At 32.2% G+C, this 15,841-nt stretch overlaps 1 protein-coding gene across 1 annotated transcript; it reads right to left on the reverse strand.

Moving 5' to 3' along the window:
- Positions 1 to 9,467: 9,467 nt before the first annotated feature.
- Positions 9,468 to 13,721, reverse strand: LOC107417450 (serine carboxypeptidase-like 40). The gene is made up of 7 exons (XM_060814581.1): positions 13,073 to 13,721; positions 11,858 to 11,965; positions 11,465 to 11,739; positions 10,581 to 10,841; positions 10,225 to 10,436; positions 9,991 to 10,096; positions 9,468 to 9,794 (listed from the first exon to the last, which is right to left on the reverse strand). Exons 1-7 carry the CDS (start codon positions 13,458 to 13,460, stop codon positions 9,636 to 9,638), a joined length of 1,509 nt encoding a protein of 502 aa, XP_060670564.1. The 5' UTR covers positions 13,461 to 13,721; the 3' UTR covers positions 9,468 to 9,635.
- Between the last annotated feature and the right edge of the window lie 2,120 nt (positions 13,722 to 15,841).

Here is a 15,841-nt window from a genome sequence, read left to right on the forward strand (position 1 = left end):
TTCCTCCCACATTACTACAATTTAATTCCACAAATTTACAACACTCCAAAATAATAACAGAGAATCAATATATGATTCAATAAATATGTGTCCAATCAGTATACAGAGCATTATACAAATGATTGTGAAATTAATACAATGACAGATGAAGCAATACAAGATGGAGAGTAAAAAGGAAGGAAATGCTTCTCTTGGACTTTCGGTAATGAACTGAGACGTCGAGTTCGCCCCAGGACAATCAACGTCCACTAACCTAGACCTAAGGGAACGGAATTTAAAAATATGAGATGCTAATCATCTCAGTGAGTAACCCAATCTATTATATATTAATAATATTAATAATATAACAATAAAAGAAACTTAATTAATCAATACCAAACAATTAGATAAATAATTGTAATAAATATTTGAAATAATATTTTCTTTCAAAACTCTCACAATTCACTCTGTTAGAAATGTTCTCCTTTTTAAAACGTTTTACAAAATCTTCTATTTGTATGCCCGAAAACCAAGGAAAACAATTAATCAATAGTTTTCTAATAAAATACGATAATTCAGAATATAAATTTATAATGAAATAAATTGAAATAAAAATAACTTATAACAATTACTAAATCATTAATGCATGTCATAACAATTAATACCGAAATATTAATAAAACTCACATTAAAACAATTCATAGAATAATTAAGTAATTAAAATAAATCAATTTATTGAACAATTAAGCAAGGAAAAATTAAATCAAATCAAAACCTCCGTTTAAAATAAATGGTAAGAACATAGTAAGATCTCTTTAAAATCATCAAATCAATGTAAATAGTAAAATCAGGATAAAATGCATTGTTAAAACATTAATATAAATAGGTAATTAAAACATAATAAAATTTCATAAAATTTGTATTAAAATCTCCAATTGAATTAAATAATTAAAACAACATTAAATACATTCTAATTTAAATATAATTTCAAAATATTTATTTTGAAAATCATGTTCCGAAAACCACTTGATGCTCCCACTATATACCGGTGGCGCCAACGGTACCCAGCGTCCCAAGGCACCACTAGACAGGAGGTTAAAGAGAAAAACCGGCATACGGTCGCGTGGCGTCCCACCACGCCGTTGCTAACAGACGTCCCGGCCATGGAGGGGTGGCCTACCCTCATCCGATGGCAACCACAGGACAACCCCATAATCACTTGTGCGCTACTCACACCTACCTGCGCACTCATCACATCCACCTGCGCGCTAATCATATCCATGTATAAAGAACACTAGTACGTGTATGGTACATCTAAAAATCATAAAATTAATATATTTATTTTTAAATCTCAAAATCTTGTAAATACCACCGGGTTTATTCCATCCAATTAAACCCGTAAATTTTCCACAATTCCTTTATAAATCATCGTCATAAAGCCATCGCACAATTTCCATCAATTTCAAATCCATCAACTTTCAAATGCATCAATTTTCCAATCCATAATATTCAAATGCGTAAGCATAAATTTTTAAAATAGTGTCCTTAAATCCTTAAAATTCAAGATAGGTATAATTTCATTAAAATCCCACAAAATTTCCAAAATACATAAATCCATATAAATGCATTTTTATTAATCAAAACAAACTCACAAATAAATTCCACAATAAATCAATTAATATTAAAATCACAATTCCTTTAAATATCAAATTTCCATAAAATCTATATTTCCATAATTGTCAAAAATCATATATAATTTAATGCACATATACATTTCAATTTATTCAAATTGTGCCATCAAAATTTCAAATATAATTTTGCTAAATATTAAATCCAAATATTTAATTATCACAAAATAAATATAATTTAACATCCGAAAATAATGTTGAAGGTGGATCACTCACCTCGAGCACGCAATTAACCCAAGATCCTCCATGGGATCAATTCTACGGCTCACACGTGCTCCTAAAACAACAATATTACACAAAGTCAAATAAATTAATATTTTATTCGGATAAATAATACCCGGTATCCAGGGAGTTTAACACAAACGTTGTCCAAAATTCACAAATAAGGTGCCTATGGAAAACTAAGGAGATGAGGATCACATTATCAACCTTCATTGGACCCAATTTGATCGACAGGGACCGGTAGAATGGACGGGAAGTTTCGGCCGAACTTCAACTTGTCATATCTCTCAAACGACAAGGAATTGAGCTGAATGGACCTCAAAATTGAGCTCAGGAGATCCAAAATAAGTGGAAGGGAGTATCAATTTGGCCGAGTGGTGGCCGAATCACCGACGAAGCCAATCTTGCTGTCGCCGGCAACGAAGCCCGATCCGGTTGCATAAGGTGATGGTTGGCCACCATTTTCCGGCTGCTGGCCGGAATCTTCCCCCTCTTCCTTCCCATCAGGTGCGTGTGGCTTCATATGGTTGAAAAAAAAGAGAAATGGGGTGGAGCCGAGAGGGAGAAGGAAGGAAGAAGGAAGAAGAAGAAGAAGAAGAAGAGAAAAGAAAAAGAAAAAGAAAAAGAAAGCCATTTTTCGCGGGTGTTTCCCACGTGAGGAAAAAAAGAATTTTTTTTTATAATAATAATAAAATAATAAAATAAATAAATAATATTAAGATAATATAGTATTTAATATTGTTGACATGCGGCATCTCCTCATTGTGACACATAGCACCCTTTATTAAGTCACACGTGGCACACTGTTTACATATTTAAAAATAATATTAAAATAATACTGTATTTGAAAAATTTTGCAAGTCCATAACTTTTCAACAAAATGTTCAAATCAGGTGTACCACTAGTCTACGGACTCATATTGATGAGTACTTCACAACCATGCATGAGTCAAAGCTCAACTTTGCATGAACAAAAAGTCAACTCCGGCACCCCTTGGACAGTTTGGACCTCAACTTGTTTAGCTCATAACTTTCAATCTGTAGTTCTGTTTTCAAGATGATACTAGTCTATGGACTCGTGACAATGTGTACTTTTTAACGGTACCTCAGTCAATATGAAATTCCACCGGAAGCAAAAAGTCAACATTTGACCCCTTCTCGGTCAACGATGGTCAAACCCGGTCAACCTTGGTCAAATTTTAGAAATTCTGATATATTTCGGGACAAGGTATTACAATCTCTCTTTTAATCTCACTTGAAGTAGTTTTGGATCCTTGTTATCATAACTCTCAATTGAGATTGCTTGTGAAACTACACGTGTTACCTTGAGAACATCAAATTCTTCAGAAACACAAATCCAAACTTTTGTGTCGAAACCCTTCTTCACTTCCTCATCATTGTATACAAGTTGAGTCAGTGTTGTCTTACCAACTCCTCCCATGCCAACTATTGGAATGACATAGGCTCCAGCATCACATCTTCCACCATTCAACCCCATTTCAACCAAAACCTCCTTATCTTTCTCTCTATCATATATATGGAATTCATCGACCATGAAGTTGTTGGCAGCCTCTCTCTCAGTCTATTTAAACCCATTTATGAACTCTCTTTCAGTCCATGGAATTCTTTTGTTCCACAATATTTTGCAGGGTTTTGGTGAGTTTCATTATCTTCAAGCCCATTTTAGTATTGAATCTAACAACACTTGGATTGAAACTGGTACAACTAGCAATGGGGATGAGTTTTTATACCTTATTTGTGATGGTTTGTGCTTCAGTCATCAACTTCAGCCTCAAAGCTTTAGTGGTAAATTCATCTAAAATGTCTTCCAGATCGTAAGTCAAGTCTCGGAGGTCACACAGCCATATTTTCACTGCCCTATTTGTTATTTGCTTCCAACAGCATTTTCTTCCAATTCTTTAGTTCAGCCTGAGGTAGATGGCTAGCAAACTTGAGAACTTCATGGAAGCTCAACTTGTTAAAAGGAGACTCAATAGCAGCAATTACAACAGCCTCTCCAACAAAAGGATTGCTTCCATCAGATGGAATTGAGGTTTTGTGCAAGAAATATTTTCAATTGCTGCAGCGAGAATTTATAGAACTGTGACCAGAAAAATCATCATCTAAAAAGTAAAGAAAGAAATATTAAATTCCAAATAAACAGAAAGGTACTAATTTTTAGTCCAAAATCAAAATTTGAATTATTGTGGAACCATGACCATAAGTCATCCTATGAGTAAGGAAAGCAAGAAATATTAAATTCCATATAATAAAAAGTATCATATCTATAATCCAAAATCCATATATGAAATATCATTTTCTATTTTTTTTTTTACATTTTTCATAAGTGTTGAAATACCACTTATTCCAAAAACTTAAACTGATAGAAGGTGGGCTTTCATTTCATTTATATTTTTCTCTAACACTCCCTCTCAAATGTAGTTTTATTTATTTATTTTTTTTTGGATGGAGTTGATAAATTTTGAACTTAGGACCTCTTGGATCTTTGGTTCTGATACAATATTAAAATACCACTTATTCCAAAGGCTTAAACTGATGGAAGGTGGATTTTGATTTCATTTATATTTTTCTCTAACAACAAATATCCAAATCGGAAAGCCATATATCTCTTACACGTATCAAAATTCCAAATATGAAATATCATTGTATATTGCTTTTCCGACTCATATGTCTATGATTATTCTGATTCTATAAACTTTACCGAACAGAGAAGTAAAATGAAGCTGTATAGCTCATATTATTGGAATGAGGCTATGAAACTGCACGAATGTTAGTCATGTCTTTTCATTTCCTCGTTAAAGTTTTATGCTTTCTATTCTATTTTCACGTCTCATATTATGATTTTCACTAAAAATACTTTTTAGTAAATTGCCAAAATTATTGCTGGTAAATGGTCAATCTTTGACTTCAAGTCAAAACCAAACTATTTGGCCTTTTGCTTCAAAAGAAAAAAGGACTTTTTTTGTAAATAAATATAATATAATTCAGATTTCATCTCACATTATTAAAATAAATAGTAAATAATAAATAAATAAAGAAGGACGAAATCAATAGTTGGCAATTGGTGGTCTGATGCTTGAAAGACGGAGAAAGTCAGAGAATGGTCTAGTCCTGCTCTTTTGTCTGAAGTTTCTTTTCTCAAATCATTAAAAGTTTCTGACTATCCAAACACATTGACCAACATCTAAACAAAGGGGAGCATAGTTGAGGCACTTTTATTCCAATCTTTAATCACAACATTGCATGGTTCCCAATCATGTATGAGCTTAGTCACATTGGCATGGAAAGCTTCTTGAACATTTGTTCTAGTCAAATAAGCATACACATAGTATTCACTGCAATGATCAAAACTTCATCAATACCTGCAATATTACAAACCAAACACAATGTTACAAACAGAAACTTTCTCAAAAACCAAAATCACAAAAAAAGAATTCCCATAAGAACAAGTATTTCTACATTTCTTTTAGATAGTTTTTGTTACTTCCAAAGGAAAAGAAACAAAACCCATGAAGTGGGATTGTGTTTTTGTATTTTAAATATTCTCTCATAATAAAAATTAAAAAGAAATGGTCAACATTTTCTCTTTTTTCATGTCAGAACTACATCAGCCCCTTATACCATCATCTTTCTCCACCATTAACTTGCTCAATTTCCCATCCATATATTCTCAAAGAGAAGGTTGCATATGGGAGGGGCTCAATCATTTTGATTAGTAGTTATATTTGTTCATTGATTCTTTCTTTCTATTTTACTCAGGTCGCTCAACGGTTTAACTTTTAGGAACTAAGAAGTAAAATCACATGCTATTGAATATTTATCAAAATATATATGTGTGTATACGGTATTGGGTTGGCGTATGGGCTTATCGTAAGAGGTTTTGTGGACCAATACCCTCTTCTGGGCTTTTGAAATTTCAATTGTGAGTGTATATTGATGTTGGAACAAGAAGTGGGCTTACTATCAAAAAGTACCATTTCGGTCAAACAGGAAGTTGGGCTTTAATCGCCATTATCGTCCGCATCATCCACTAATGAAATTGAAAATGTTCTATGATGAGGAAAAACCAACCAACCATCCGACTTCAATTTCTCATGTGGAATTTTTTTGTCCTTTTTTCATTAATACTATATTACCTGGATTGCTTTGTGTAATGAACCTAACATTTAACGTTCGAATTATAAAAAATAAAATAATAATAATAATGAAATTTGGCAATTTCTTCTAGAACCTAATATTTGAAGACTACAACTAAAATGTCATAATAGAATAGAATAGACAATTTTACATTTTTGCTCATAATATGACAACAAAACTGATATTCGAATCATCTTCTAATAATGAAATTAAAATCATAAAATTAATTTATTTGAAAATTATCTTAAGATTATATTCCATTGTGGTTTCAATAAATTAAAAAAAAAAAAAAAAAAAGATTATATTCCATGGATATTCAAACACACACCCTAACATGCGTCCCTGTATATGTTGGGTTTACAAATTGATTTATTCGAAAAAGACATTAAAAGTCGATAAGGTTTTTCCAACTATCAAGTCCTAATTAATAAAAAAAAAGGGCCTTAACAAGGTTGAAGAGTGCATTTTTGCAGGTATGATTTTAGATAATAGGGTTTAATTGCATCCATCTTAATAATTGACTTATTTAATTTGGCAAAATTGGTTTGGTGTATAAGAGCTGGAGATATAGGCATTAAGCTCTCAAGGTAGAAGAATACGTATATACCTTGAAGAAAACATCACTCAACTATCAAAGTAATTATATGCATGCATGCTTGGACTAAATCCTGTCCTACTTCAATTTGGACGTACTTGAAATTAAAACACTCACAGGTATGCATGAGCAGTTCTTGTTGTATCTTCTGTCTGAATCAAAGGCATGGTATTGTTGGGAGGGAAAATTAACTAGATTATGATTTTAATCAATTACTTTTGGAAAATAATAATAATAATAATAATAACAACAAAAAACTTAATTCACTATCTATTCCAAAAGTTAACAGCTTATTTTTAATATACTCCACACATGTCAACCCATTAGGGAGGAAAGAAACTATGTTTTGCATGTGCCAAATAACCCAAACAACAATTCAACATAATTTCAAATTTAAACGAAAATACCAAAGCTTTGATATCATGTTAAATTACTATCTATCCGAAAAATTTAATCTAATACGAAGCAAACTTGATAATATATGTCAAACATATTTTCCAATAAATAATACTACAAGGCACCAACTTATTTGTCAATTTATGTGATAATGTATTATTAATTTTTATCAGGTTTATAGGATTCACTTATTCATGTTTAATCTATATTATTTTTTCCACCATAATAATATTTTGGTTGATCAGCAAAATTGGTGTCTGGAGCAGTACTGTTAGAAAAATATGTACAATAATTGTGAAAATTCGCCATTACATTTTGTTATCTCATGAACTATATATTAACAAAAATAAGTTTGAAAAAAGTGCATGGAAACCCTCTTTAAATAGCATGATAATACAAACCGAAAATGCATCCAAGCTTGAGCTTTCATTTCTGCAGAGAAAGTAATTATTTTGTGGGAAAAAAACAAAACAAAACAAAACAAAAAACAATGAGTTCCCAAACACGGCTCCCTCAAATTCCTGTTATAGATTTCCCTAGGGAAGACTTGAATCCTGGCGCATCTTCATGGATTTCCGTGCAACCATGTCCGGTATGCATTAGAGGAATATGGCTGTTTCGTGACAAAATATGATCAACTTTCTAGGAAATTGTTGAGCCAAACCAAGGATATGTTTGAGCTTCCCACAGAAACCAAAAATAAAAATACTAGTGATGAACCTTTTCGAGGTTACTGTACTTAGAACAAGCAAATGCCACTCTTTGAAGGCATGGGCATGGACGCCGCTAGATTGCTTGAAGAAAATCAGAACTTCATGAATCTCATGTGGCATGCTGAAAAGGACCATCTTCTGTTGAATTAATTACTTATTATGTTTTTGCAGCGAAGTTGTAAACTCTTACGCCAAGCTATTAGGAGATTTGAATGAATTGGTACAATGAATGGCGTTTGAGAACTGTGGTGCAAGGAAGCACTATGCCTCCATTGCTGCTTCCAACAGTCACATTCTTAGATTCCACAAATTTATACCTTAAGAAAACGAGGTGATTAATTTGATTCAGGAGTAATTGAAATGAAGAAACTAACCCAATGAACAACCCAGAAACTTTCTAGGAGTCATAGGGTGTCAGAAGATTCATTGCTCTCCAAGTTTCTTACAGTGAACAAAATGGCAAAATTGATTCAAGGTAGAAGACGACCTGGCTTTTAAGCAGTTACAAGGACAAAACGGTGCGTATAGCAACGATTACAGACACATAACTAATACCACTTAACTAAATAAGCTATTCTATTATTGGACACGAGCTGACACGTAGGCTAAATGAGTTTTTAAACCAAATAAACCGTTTAACAAAACGATGCGTATTGAGGCTCACGTGAGCTGCTAAGCTTGGCACGAGAGTTGGCCACGGTGTAAGGCTTTCAGGGCATAAGGACCTCAGCTTTGCAAGCATGGTTCATAGATTGATGTTCCTGGTTTAGAGGTACAAGCAAAAGATGGAACATGGATTGTGATTGAACCCCAACCTTCAGACTTTCTGTTCATGGCTAGTCAAGGAATGCAGGTGGATTTGCATGTCTATATATATATATATATATATCAGTAAAGTTTATATCAAGTCGATTTGAGAATTTTACATTAAATATATAAGATCAATATGATGTGAACCTATCTTCCTATATATGTGTATATTGATTTTAATTAATGAATTTGAGATATAATTAGTTATTAATTGATTGGTTAATTTATTAATTAATTAACTAGGTAGTGTAAAATCTAGCTTGCGATCATCGACTAATAAGTATATAGGGAAACGGGGAAAGATGCTCATTGAGGCTGTTTACTTTCAACAATGCCGTCATACAAGTACCAGAGGAAATGGTGGATGACAAACACCTTTCGCTTTATAAATCATTTGATCATCCTGGGCTGTTCGCTTTTACTTTATTGCTGATATGGCAAACAAGTCTGATATTAATCCTATCATGTCCTTTTTTGGTGTTTCAAGATCACAAATATAAAATTATATATCCAATAAATTAAGTCTCTCATCATGAGCTGGTCTTCATTATAAAAATAAATAAATAAAAACTTGCTTCATGGTTGTTGGATTTTGGAACTATTTTTACTTTGTTGACCAACAAAATATTAAACGGAGTTTTGCTTTGAAAAACACTGTGCGTTAGCAGCCCCTCTTACTCCACAGCAGCCCAACTTATACTGTCAGCAAGAGATTATAAGCCGCCAAATCAGAATTTTCATTCGGTTTAGGAGACTACTCTGCTCAACTTCAAAAGTTGGCAATTTTTTTTTTTTTCAAAACAAATGCCAAAAAAAAAAACAATGGAAAAAAAAAAATTTATTTACTAGTTTCATGAAGAGAGAAAGAATCACAAAAATCAGTTAAAAGTAAAGTAGATATTTGAACATTTGAGGTAATTACTGTGGATTTTTTTATTAATCAATGAAATTGAAAAGAAATCAACTGTAAAATAATTAGCATTATAAAAACACAAACCAACTAAGCATTGAGATACTATAAAATTTTCTAAAAAGAAAAAAGTTATATTGCTAAATTGATAGGCTTATTACAGAAATTAGCCATATCGCGAAGTATCAGGAAGTGGTGTGCCATCAAGGAAGTGTTTGATGAGTGAAAGGGCTCTAGGAGGCTGATAGCTTGGCACTTGATGCCCTGCTTCCCTTACCGTTGCAAATGTTAAGTCCCCTTGATATACTTCTGTGTATCCACCAACCTGTTAACACAAAATGTTGTATTTATATTCATAACAAAGATTTATAATCTTAACGTGAGAAGAAAATCTAAGCTCATAGTTGAGTTTTTCGTTTTCATCTTCCATGGAAAAACTTAAAGAGAAGGACAAAATCATCTTGGTGAATTGAACTGTCTTTTTCCAAATTCATTAGAGAGCTTTTGGTTTCTGACTTTACCTCCCCATTGAGTAACCAAGGATGCCATTGGGTCTTCACTGGAAGGTTCAACTTTTGAATGGAGTACTTGGTTGAAGTAACCGGTACCCTTCCGTCTATATCACCACTGCATCACGAACAAATCCCAATTTACATGATTCAAAATCTCAATCTTCACTATATCAATTCAAGGTTTTAAATTCTCTGTTCTGGTTTCATGAAACCAATGGTATCGGTGATTGACCATGTAATTACCTGAAAATCCAAACTCTAAGTCCATTAGCTATTAGCTCGTGTATAATGGGAAGTATAGTTGTGGCACCATCAGTCCAATCTTTGATCACATCGCTGCATGGTTCCCAATCATGTGTGAGCTTAGTCACATTGGCATGAAGAGCTTCTTGAACTTCTGGTCTATTCAAGTAAGCATACACATAGTAATCACTGCAAGGATCAAACTTCAATACCTGAAATATATTACCAACAACACAATATTACCAACTGAAACTTCCTCAGAAACCAAATGACAAACAAATAAATCTTCATATTCCAAAAGGGAAAAAGGGACAAAACCCATGAATGGGAATTGGGATTGTGTTTTTGTTACTTACAGAAGCTTTTTTGGGGCGAGAAGTGAGATTGGTAGAAGCGCAATTTGGGGCATAGATGTTGTAGATGTCAATGTAGTAAATGTCCTTCTCAACTTGATCAGTGGCTTCAGTGCACTCGTCGGTTTGAGAGGTTGCATTGGGTGAGAAGTCGCAGTGTTTTCGGATTGTATTTGCAGCATCATCTGAAATGATAGCGTGTGACGCAAGAAAGTCATACATACCTTTTGAATCTGTTTCATCATTGATCACTGCATTCCCAATCTGCAAAATAGGCGACACACAAAGTTATTTGGCATATGAACTATTCAGCTCCAAAGGCAGACAAAATGAAATTCCCCATATGAAAGTTTATGGGCCAAGTAAACAATCTTGGACCACCCAAGACTTGAAATGGGCTTTATGATCCAGATACACTAAAAGGCCTAGTCTAGATTTCACTTACAAAACTATCAACCTAGATCGGTAATGATGAAAGAGTTTGGAGAACATTGGGACATCATAATCATGATCATGACGAATTATAATATTGCTCCACAAAATGTGGAAAAGTAGGTCAAGGAAAACCCAATGGAATCTCAAGGTTATACCCAAAAACCTTGAAATAAAAATTTTAAAAATAACAATAATAATAATTAAAAAAAAAAAAAAAAAAAGGGGATAGAACTTATCATGATTACAAAGACATGGGTATATCATTGCTTCACAGATAGGTTAAGAAACATAACACAATGCTTCACACGTGAAATTATCAAAAGCAAAAAACGAAAATAGTGCTTATTAGCTGAGGTCGGGCCCCATTTCATAGGACATGATTTTGGGCTATCCTAAGAAGCTTGAGGTCCCCATTAAGAGTGTAGAGTGAGAGAGAGATTAGGGAGACATACAATTATTCCTTTGAGGTTGATAATGGTCTTGTTGGCCTTCTTATTATGGTAGAGAATAGTATGAGCAAGTTGAGGAACATAATGTCCTGCATAGCTTTCACCAGAAATATAGAAATCTCTGTCTTTGTATTCAGGAAATCTTTCCAACCAATTCACCAAAAACACATAGTTATCTGCAGCTGTTCTTCTATCTCCACTTTTGTCATAATCTGATGTTCTATTCGAGTATGAAAATCCTACCCCAGCAGGAGACTCAAGAAACAAAACGTTTGCAGCTGAAAAACAAAAACTAAATAAATAAAAATGAATTCCAAAAACAAAAAATGCAATGAAAATTTAATTTTGAAAACAAATGATCAATTTTACATTATTCTTTCTAAAATCTAAGCATACCATAATTCCATGAATATCTGTTTTTGTAAAGTGTTTTTCCATCACTAAAGACACGAAATGGTCCCAGCTCTTGCATAGCTCCATATGCAAGAGATGAACAACCAGGTCCTGCAAACCAACAAAAATTTAATTAATTAATTGTAGGATTATCTCGAACTCCGCATTATAATCAAATTTAAGACATTTATAAAATAATAATAATAATAATAATTTTCTTATGGAAGCCTATTTTTCTGTACTTATTTGTAAAAGGCATAAACGTAAAAGTCAATAAAGTAAAGCTGTACACATAAATTATCTAATGGAACAGCTTTTTTAGATATGCTAAATCATGAATTAAATAATTTTTAATATATATATATATATATATATATAAGAATGATAGTTTCATCAGGCACGGCGAGAAATCCTCCATGGGAGAGAAGTTTGGGATTTGAACCCCGGGAAAGGAGCTGGTACGGTGGTACCACTCATCTGGACAAGAGACTGAAAATAATTTTTTATTTTTTTTAATAACAATTTGATATTAAAATAATTAGGTAACCAAATTCAATAATATCATAAACTATAAGACCCTTTTTACGATAACTTAATCCAATTTTGAAAAAGCAAAGCAGCCTAATCATTAATTGTCCGATATGATTATTATAATAATAAATAAAATATAAGATATTACGAAATATCTTTTTTTCTTTTTAATACTAAAATTTTTCCAACTTTCTTTTTAATATTAAATTTTTTCCAACCTAAAGCAAAGAAAAAACCAAAGTGACTATCATGCAAAAGTCTGTGGCTTTGCTACAAAAGTAAATAATGTACAAAGACTAGAGAAGAAAGAATAACAAAGAGATATAGAGAAAGTGTAATAACTACCACACAACAATGCTAGAAATTTAACTACCACACAACAATGATAGAAATTATCAACTATTTCAGGTTCAGATGCTATAGACTTTTCTTGGATCTTGATCAAATTTTCTCAACCATTCTCTCAGAAAAATAAAATAAAAGGGTATAAAGGGTAAGTAATAAGAAATATAACTATCTTATTGCTGCTTCAGCAATCAACCTATTCACTGACAAGGCAAAAAGGAAAATTCCATATATATAGCTTGAAGAAATGGCAATGACATATTGAAGATTGGAATGAAATGGTTGAATGAATATAAAGTCATTTATAGTAGAAATTAAATATTATTAATAAATATAATATACCTCCATTTAGCCAAAGAAGAAGAGGTAATTCATCCTTAGAATGCTGAGCTTCAACAAAATAATAAAAAAGTGCTCTTCCTGCATTTTTGTCCACAGTAACATAACCACCATAATGCGAAAATTCAACCTGAGGTTGTCCAGGCAATCTGATGATCCTATCTTTCTCTTTAAGACCCTCTTGAGGATGAATATTGCTTTCATGATCAATATTTCCAATTGCCTTGAAAAGGCTTATGTCCATGGCTGAACTTCCAGCTCTCTGCTTGGACTTGTAATGGCCAGAAAGTGATTGTGTTTGTTTCCTGGCATGGATTTGACCTGTGAAACAGGAAAGAATGAGGAATATGGAAAAGAGAAGGAAATTATAACAATGGTGGCCTTTTTCCATGTTTTGCTTCTTGCTCTTGGCAAATTAGAGAGAGGAAGAGAACATGGAAGGAGAAGAACAAGAGATTTTTATATAGAAGGGCTTTGCTGAGTTGTGAGTTTTTGGATCCAAGCTAGCTGTTTTGATATGATCAAGTGGTGAATGTATGGGTATTTTTATATGTATAAGTTTCAACGAACCTTGAAAATTTGAAGGGCTGGGATTAACTGGGTGTGACTGATTAATATACATATATATATATATATATGAAAAATTAAAATAAAGGGAAGCATATATAAGAGAAGTATGTTTCTTAGTTACCAATCATGTTCTGCCATGTGAGTAGTGTTCAGGTAGTGCTAGGCCATTTAATATTACCAACACACACAATAATGGAAATCTAATCATTCGACACAAAAAAATAATAATAATAATGAAAATCTAATCTGACAAAAATAAAATGAGTAAGATTAACATTTATAAATCCTTCATTGGGAAATTTCAAGCGTTCCATCAGGAGTATCTAACATTCCTTGTATTATTTGTTCACCATTTCATAAGTTTTCTCAACAAAAATAAGAAAGAAAACCTTATCTTAGCTTTCAATTATGATGGCTTACTTAATGATTGCCCCTTTGAAATAATTATGAGAATTTAGGTACAAAATTGTATGCAATAAACCACAACAAGCAAATATAATTTTTCATGGGACATACATAAATGGTCCCTATATGCCCCTTTATTTTACTAAGAACAAAGTTCTACATGGTGGAATAATAATTATATATATTTATATATATCTCTCTCTCTCTATATATATATATATAGATATATCAATTTGATGTAAAGAAAAGATTCTTACACACACATACATATATGTAAAACAGCAGAAAGATTTGAGGGGTGTATTTATACTCGTACTACTTTTTATATTATTAATTTTCTGTGGTTTTCTTGGTAGAATTGTATTCCTAACGCACGTATACATCCCCTTTTTCCATGTGAACCAGAGAATAATAATACATAACCCTTAATTGCCATCACAAAAGAATCCTGATGGGTCAAATTCATGAACATGCAAAGTGGGTCCTACCAAAGATTTTAAATGCAGAAAGTCAACATCCCCTAATTTCATATATTGCCCAAGAAAAAGTCTATATCCAGGGAAAAGAATTTGAAAATGTGTAAAAAGAAAATTGTAAAGAGAGTATCCCAAGGCAGTAATTAAACTGTAACAGCAAGAACAAATTAAGAATAATGAATGATTATCTAAAAGTATTACCCTTTTGATAAAGATTTATCATGTAGATACAAGTTTAAGGCAAAAGAGGTTCACATAATTTTCATCAACATTGTTAATGATCTGTAGCTTTTTCCCAATTATATTAAACTCTTAAGAGAGAGACAGTTTCTAACTTCAAATGGTCAATTTTCTTTGCTAGCTGTAGGCATTGAATTACTTTTTCATTTAGGAATCTCAGATTATATTACAAACAACCATCTATGAGCCAGAACAAAATACCTTTGTTATTGAAAACAGTTGGGTGAAAAATACTTTTTAAAATATATATATATATATATATATATATATTCTATTAAAGAAGAAAACAAAAATAAAGTAACATATATTATCAAGGAGAGGAAAACAAAGAATTGGAGGATTTTTCGGTTTGGATTTGGAATTTGATGATATCATTGGATATGAGGTGCCGATTTGGAGTCTTTTTGAAATGGAAGATACATAGTTGGGATATGGATTGGACTCTAACAGTGAGTAGATTCCCTCAGCTAGTATAATGGATAACTATATTTATGTATTTATTTTATTTATTGATTCAGAGAAAAACCAAAAATAGTTGTCTTTTCAGCTGTTATGGTAGTGAGGCATGGGCATATAAACATAAAATTAAACTAGAATTACTGAAATTATACTGATGGTTAACAATGAATTTTCGACGTAGAACTAATAACCAATCACATTTGAACATGTGGACCACCAAAAAATTCCAAATTTGGTCCAATTATTGATATATATATATATATATATATTCTTAAAAGCTTGTTCCAGTTGGAGGAGTTTTACAATAAAATCATGCAGATGAGTGTAAAGGATGATGACTATGCCTTGAATATATTAAGGACAATTGTTCATAAAGATAAGAAAACCACTAGAATTGGGGGTGGATTGAAATTATTTATGTATGTAGAGTAATATTCTTAGTGGTTTATATTTCATTGTCAAAAGCTTTATCTTTTCAATACTACCTAAAATGTTTTTGTATTGTTATTGGAAAACAATACACACAAAAGAATCCAATAATTCTGTAAACAGAAAAATACAAAACCAATGATGGTAATACTTTGTTCTAGTTTTGCTAACTTTAAAAATTGGGTCAAAAAAA

This window comes from Ziziphus jujuba, chromosome 2 (assembly GCF_031755915.1).
Source record: "Ziziphus jujuba cultivar Dongzao chromosome 2, ASM3175591v1".
Lineage (NCBI taxonomy): Eukaryota > Viridiplantae > Streptophyta > Magnoliopsida > Rosales > Rhamnaceae > Ziziphus > Ziziphus jujuba.

Coding starts and splice junctions, on each gene's coding strand:
- LOC107417450 (XM_060814581.1), bottom strand. CDS start 13,460: ATGGAAAAAGGCCACCATTGTTATAATTTCCTTCTCTTTTCCATATTC. Junction 11,966..13,072: donor TCTTCTTTGGCTAAATGGAG/GTATATTATATT, acceptor GTTGGTTTGCAG/GACCTGGTTGTTCATCTCTT. Junction 10,842..11,464: donor TCAACCTCAAAGGAATAATT/GTATGTCTCCCT, acceptor CCTATTTTGCAG/ATTGGGAATGCAGTGATCAA.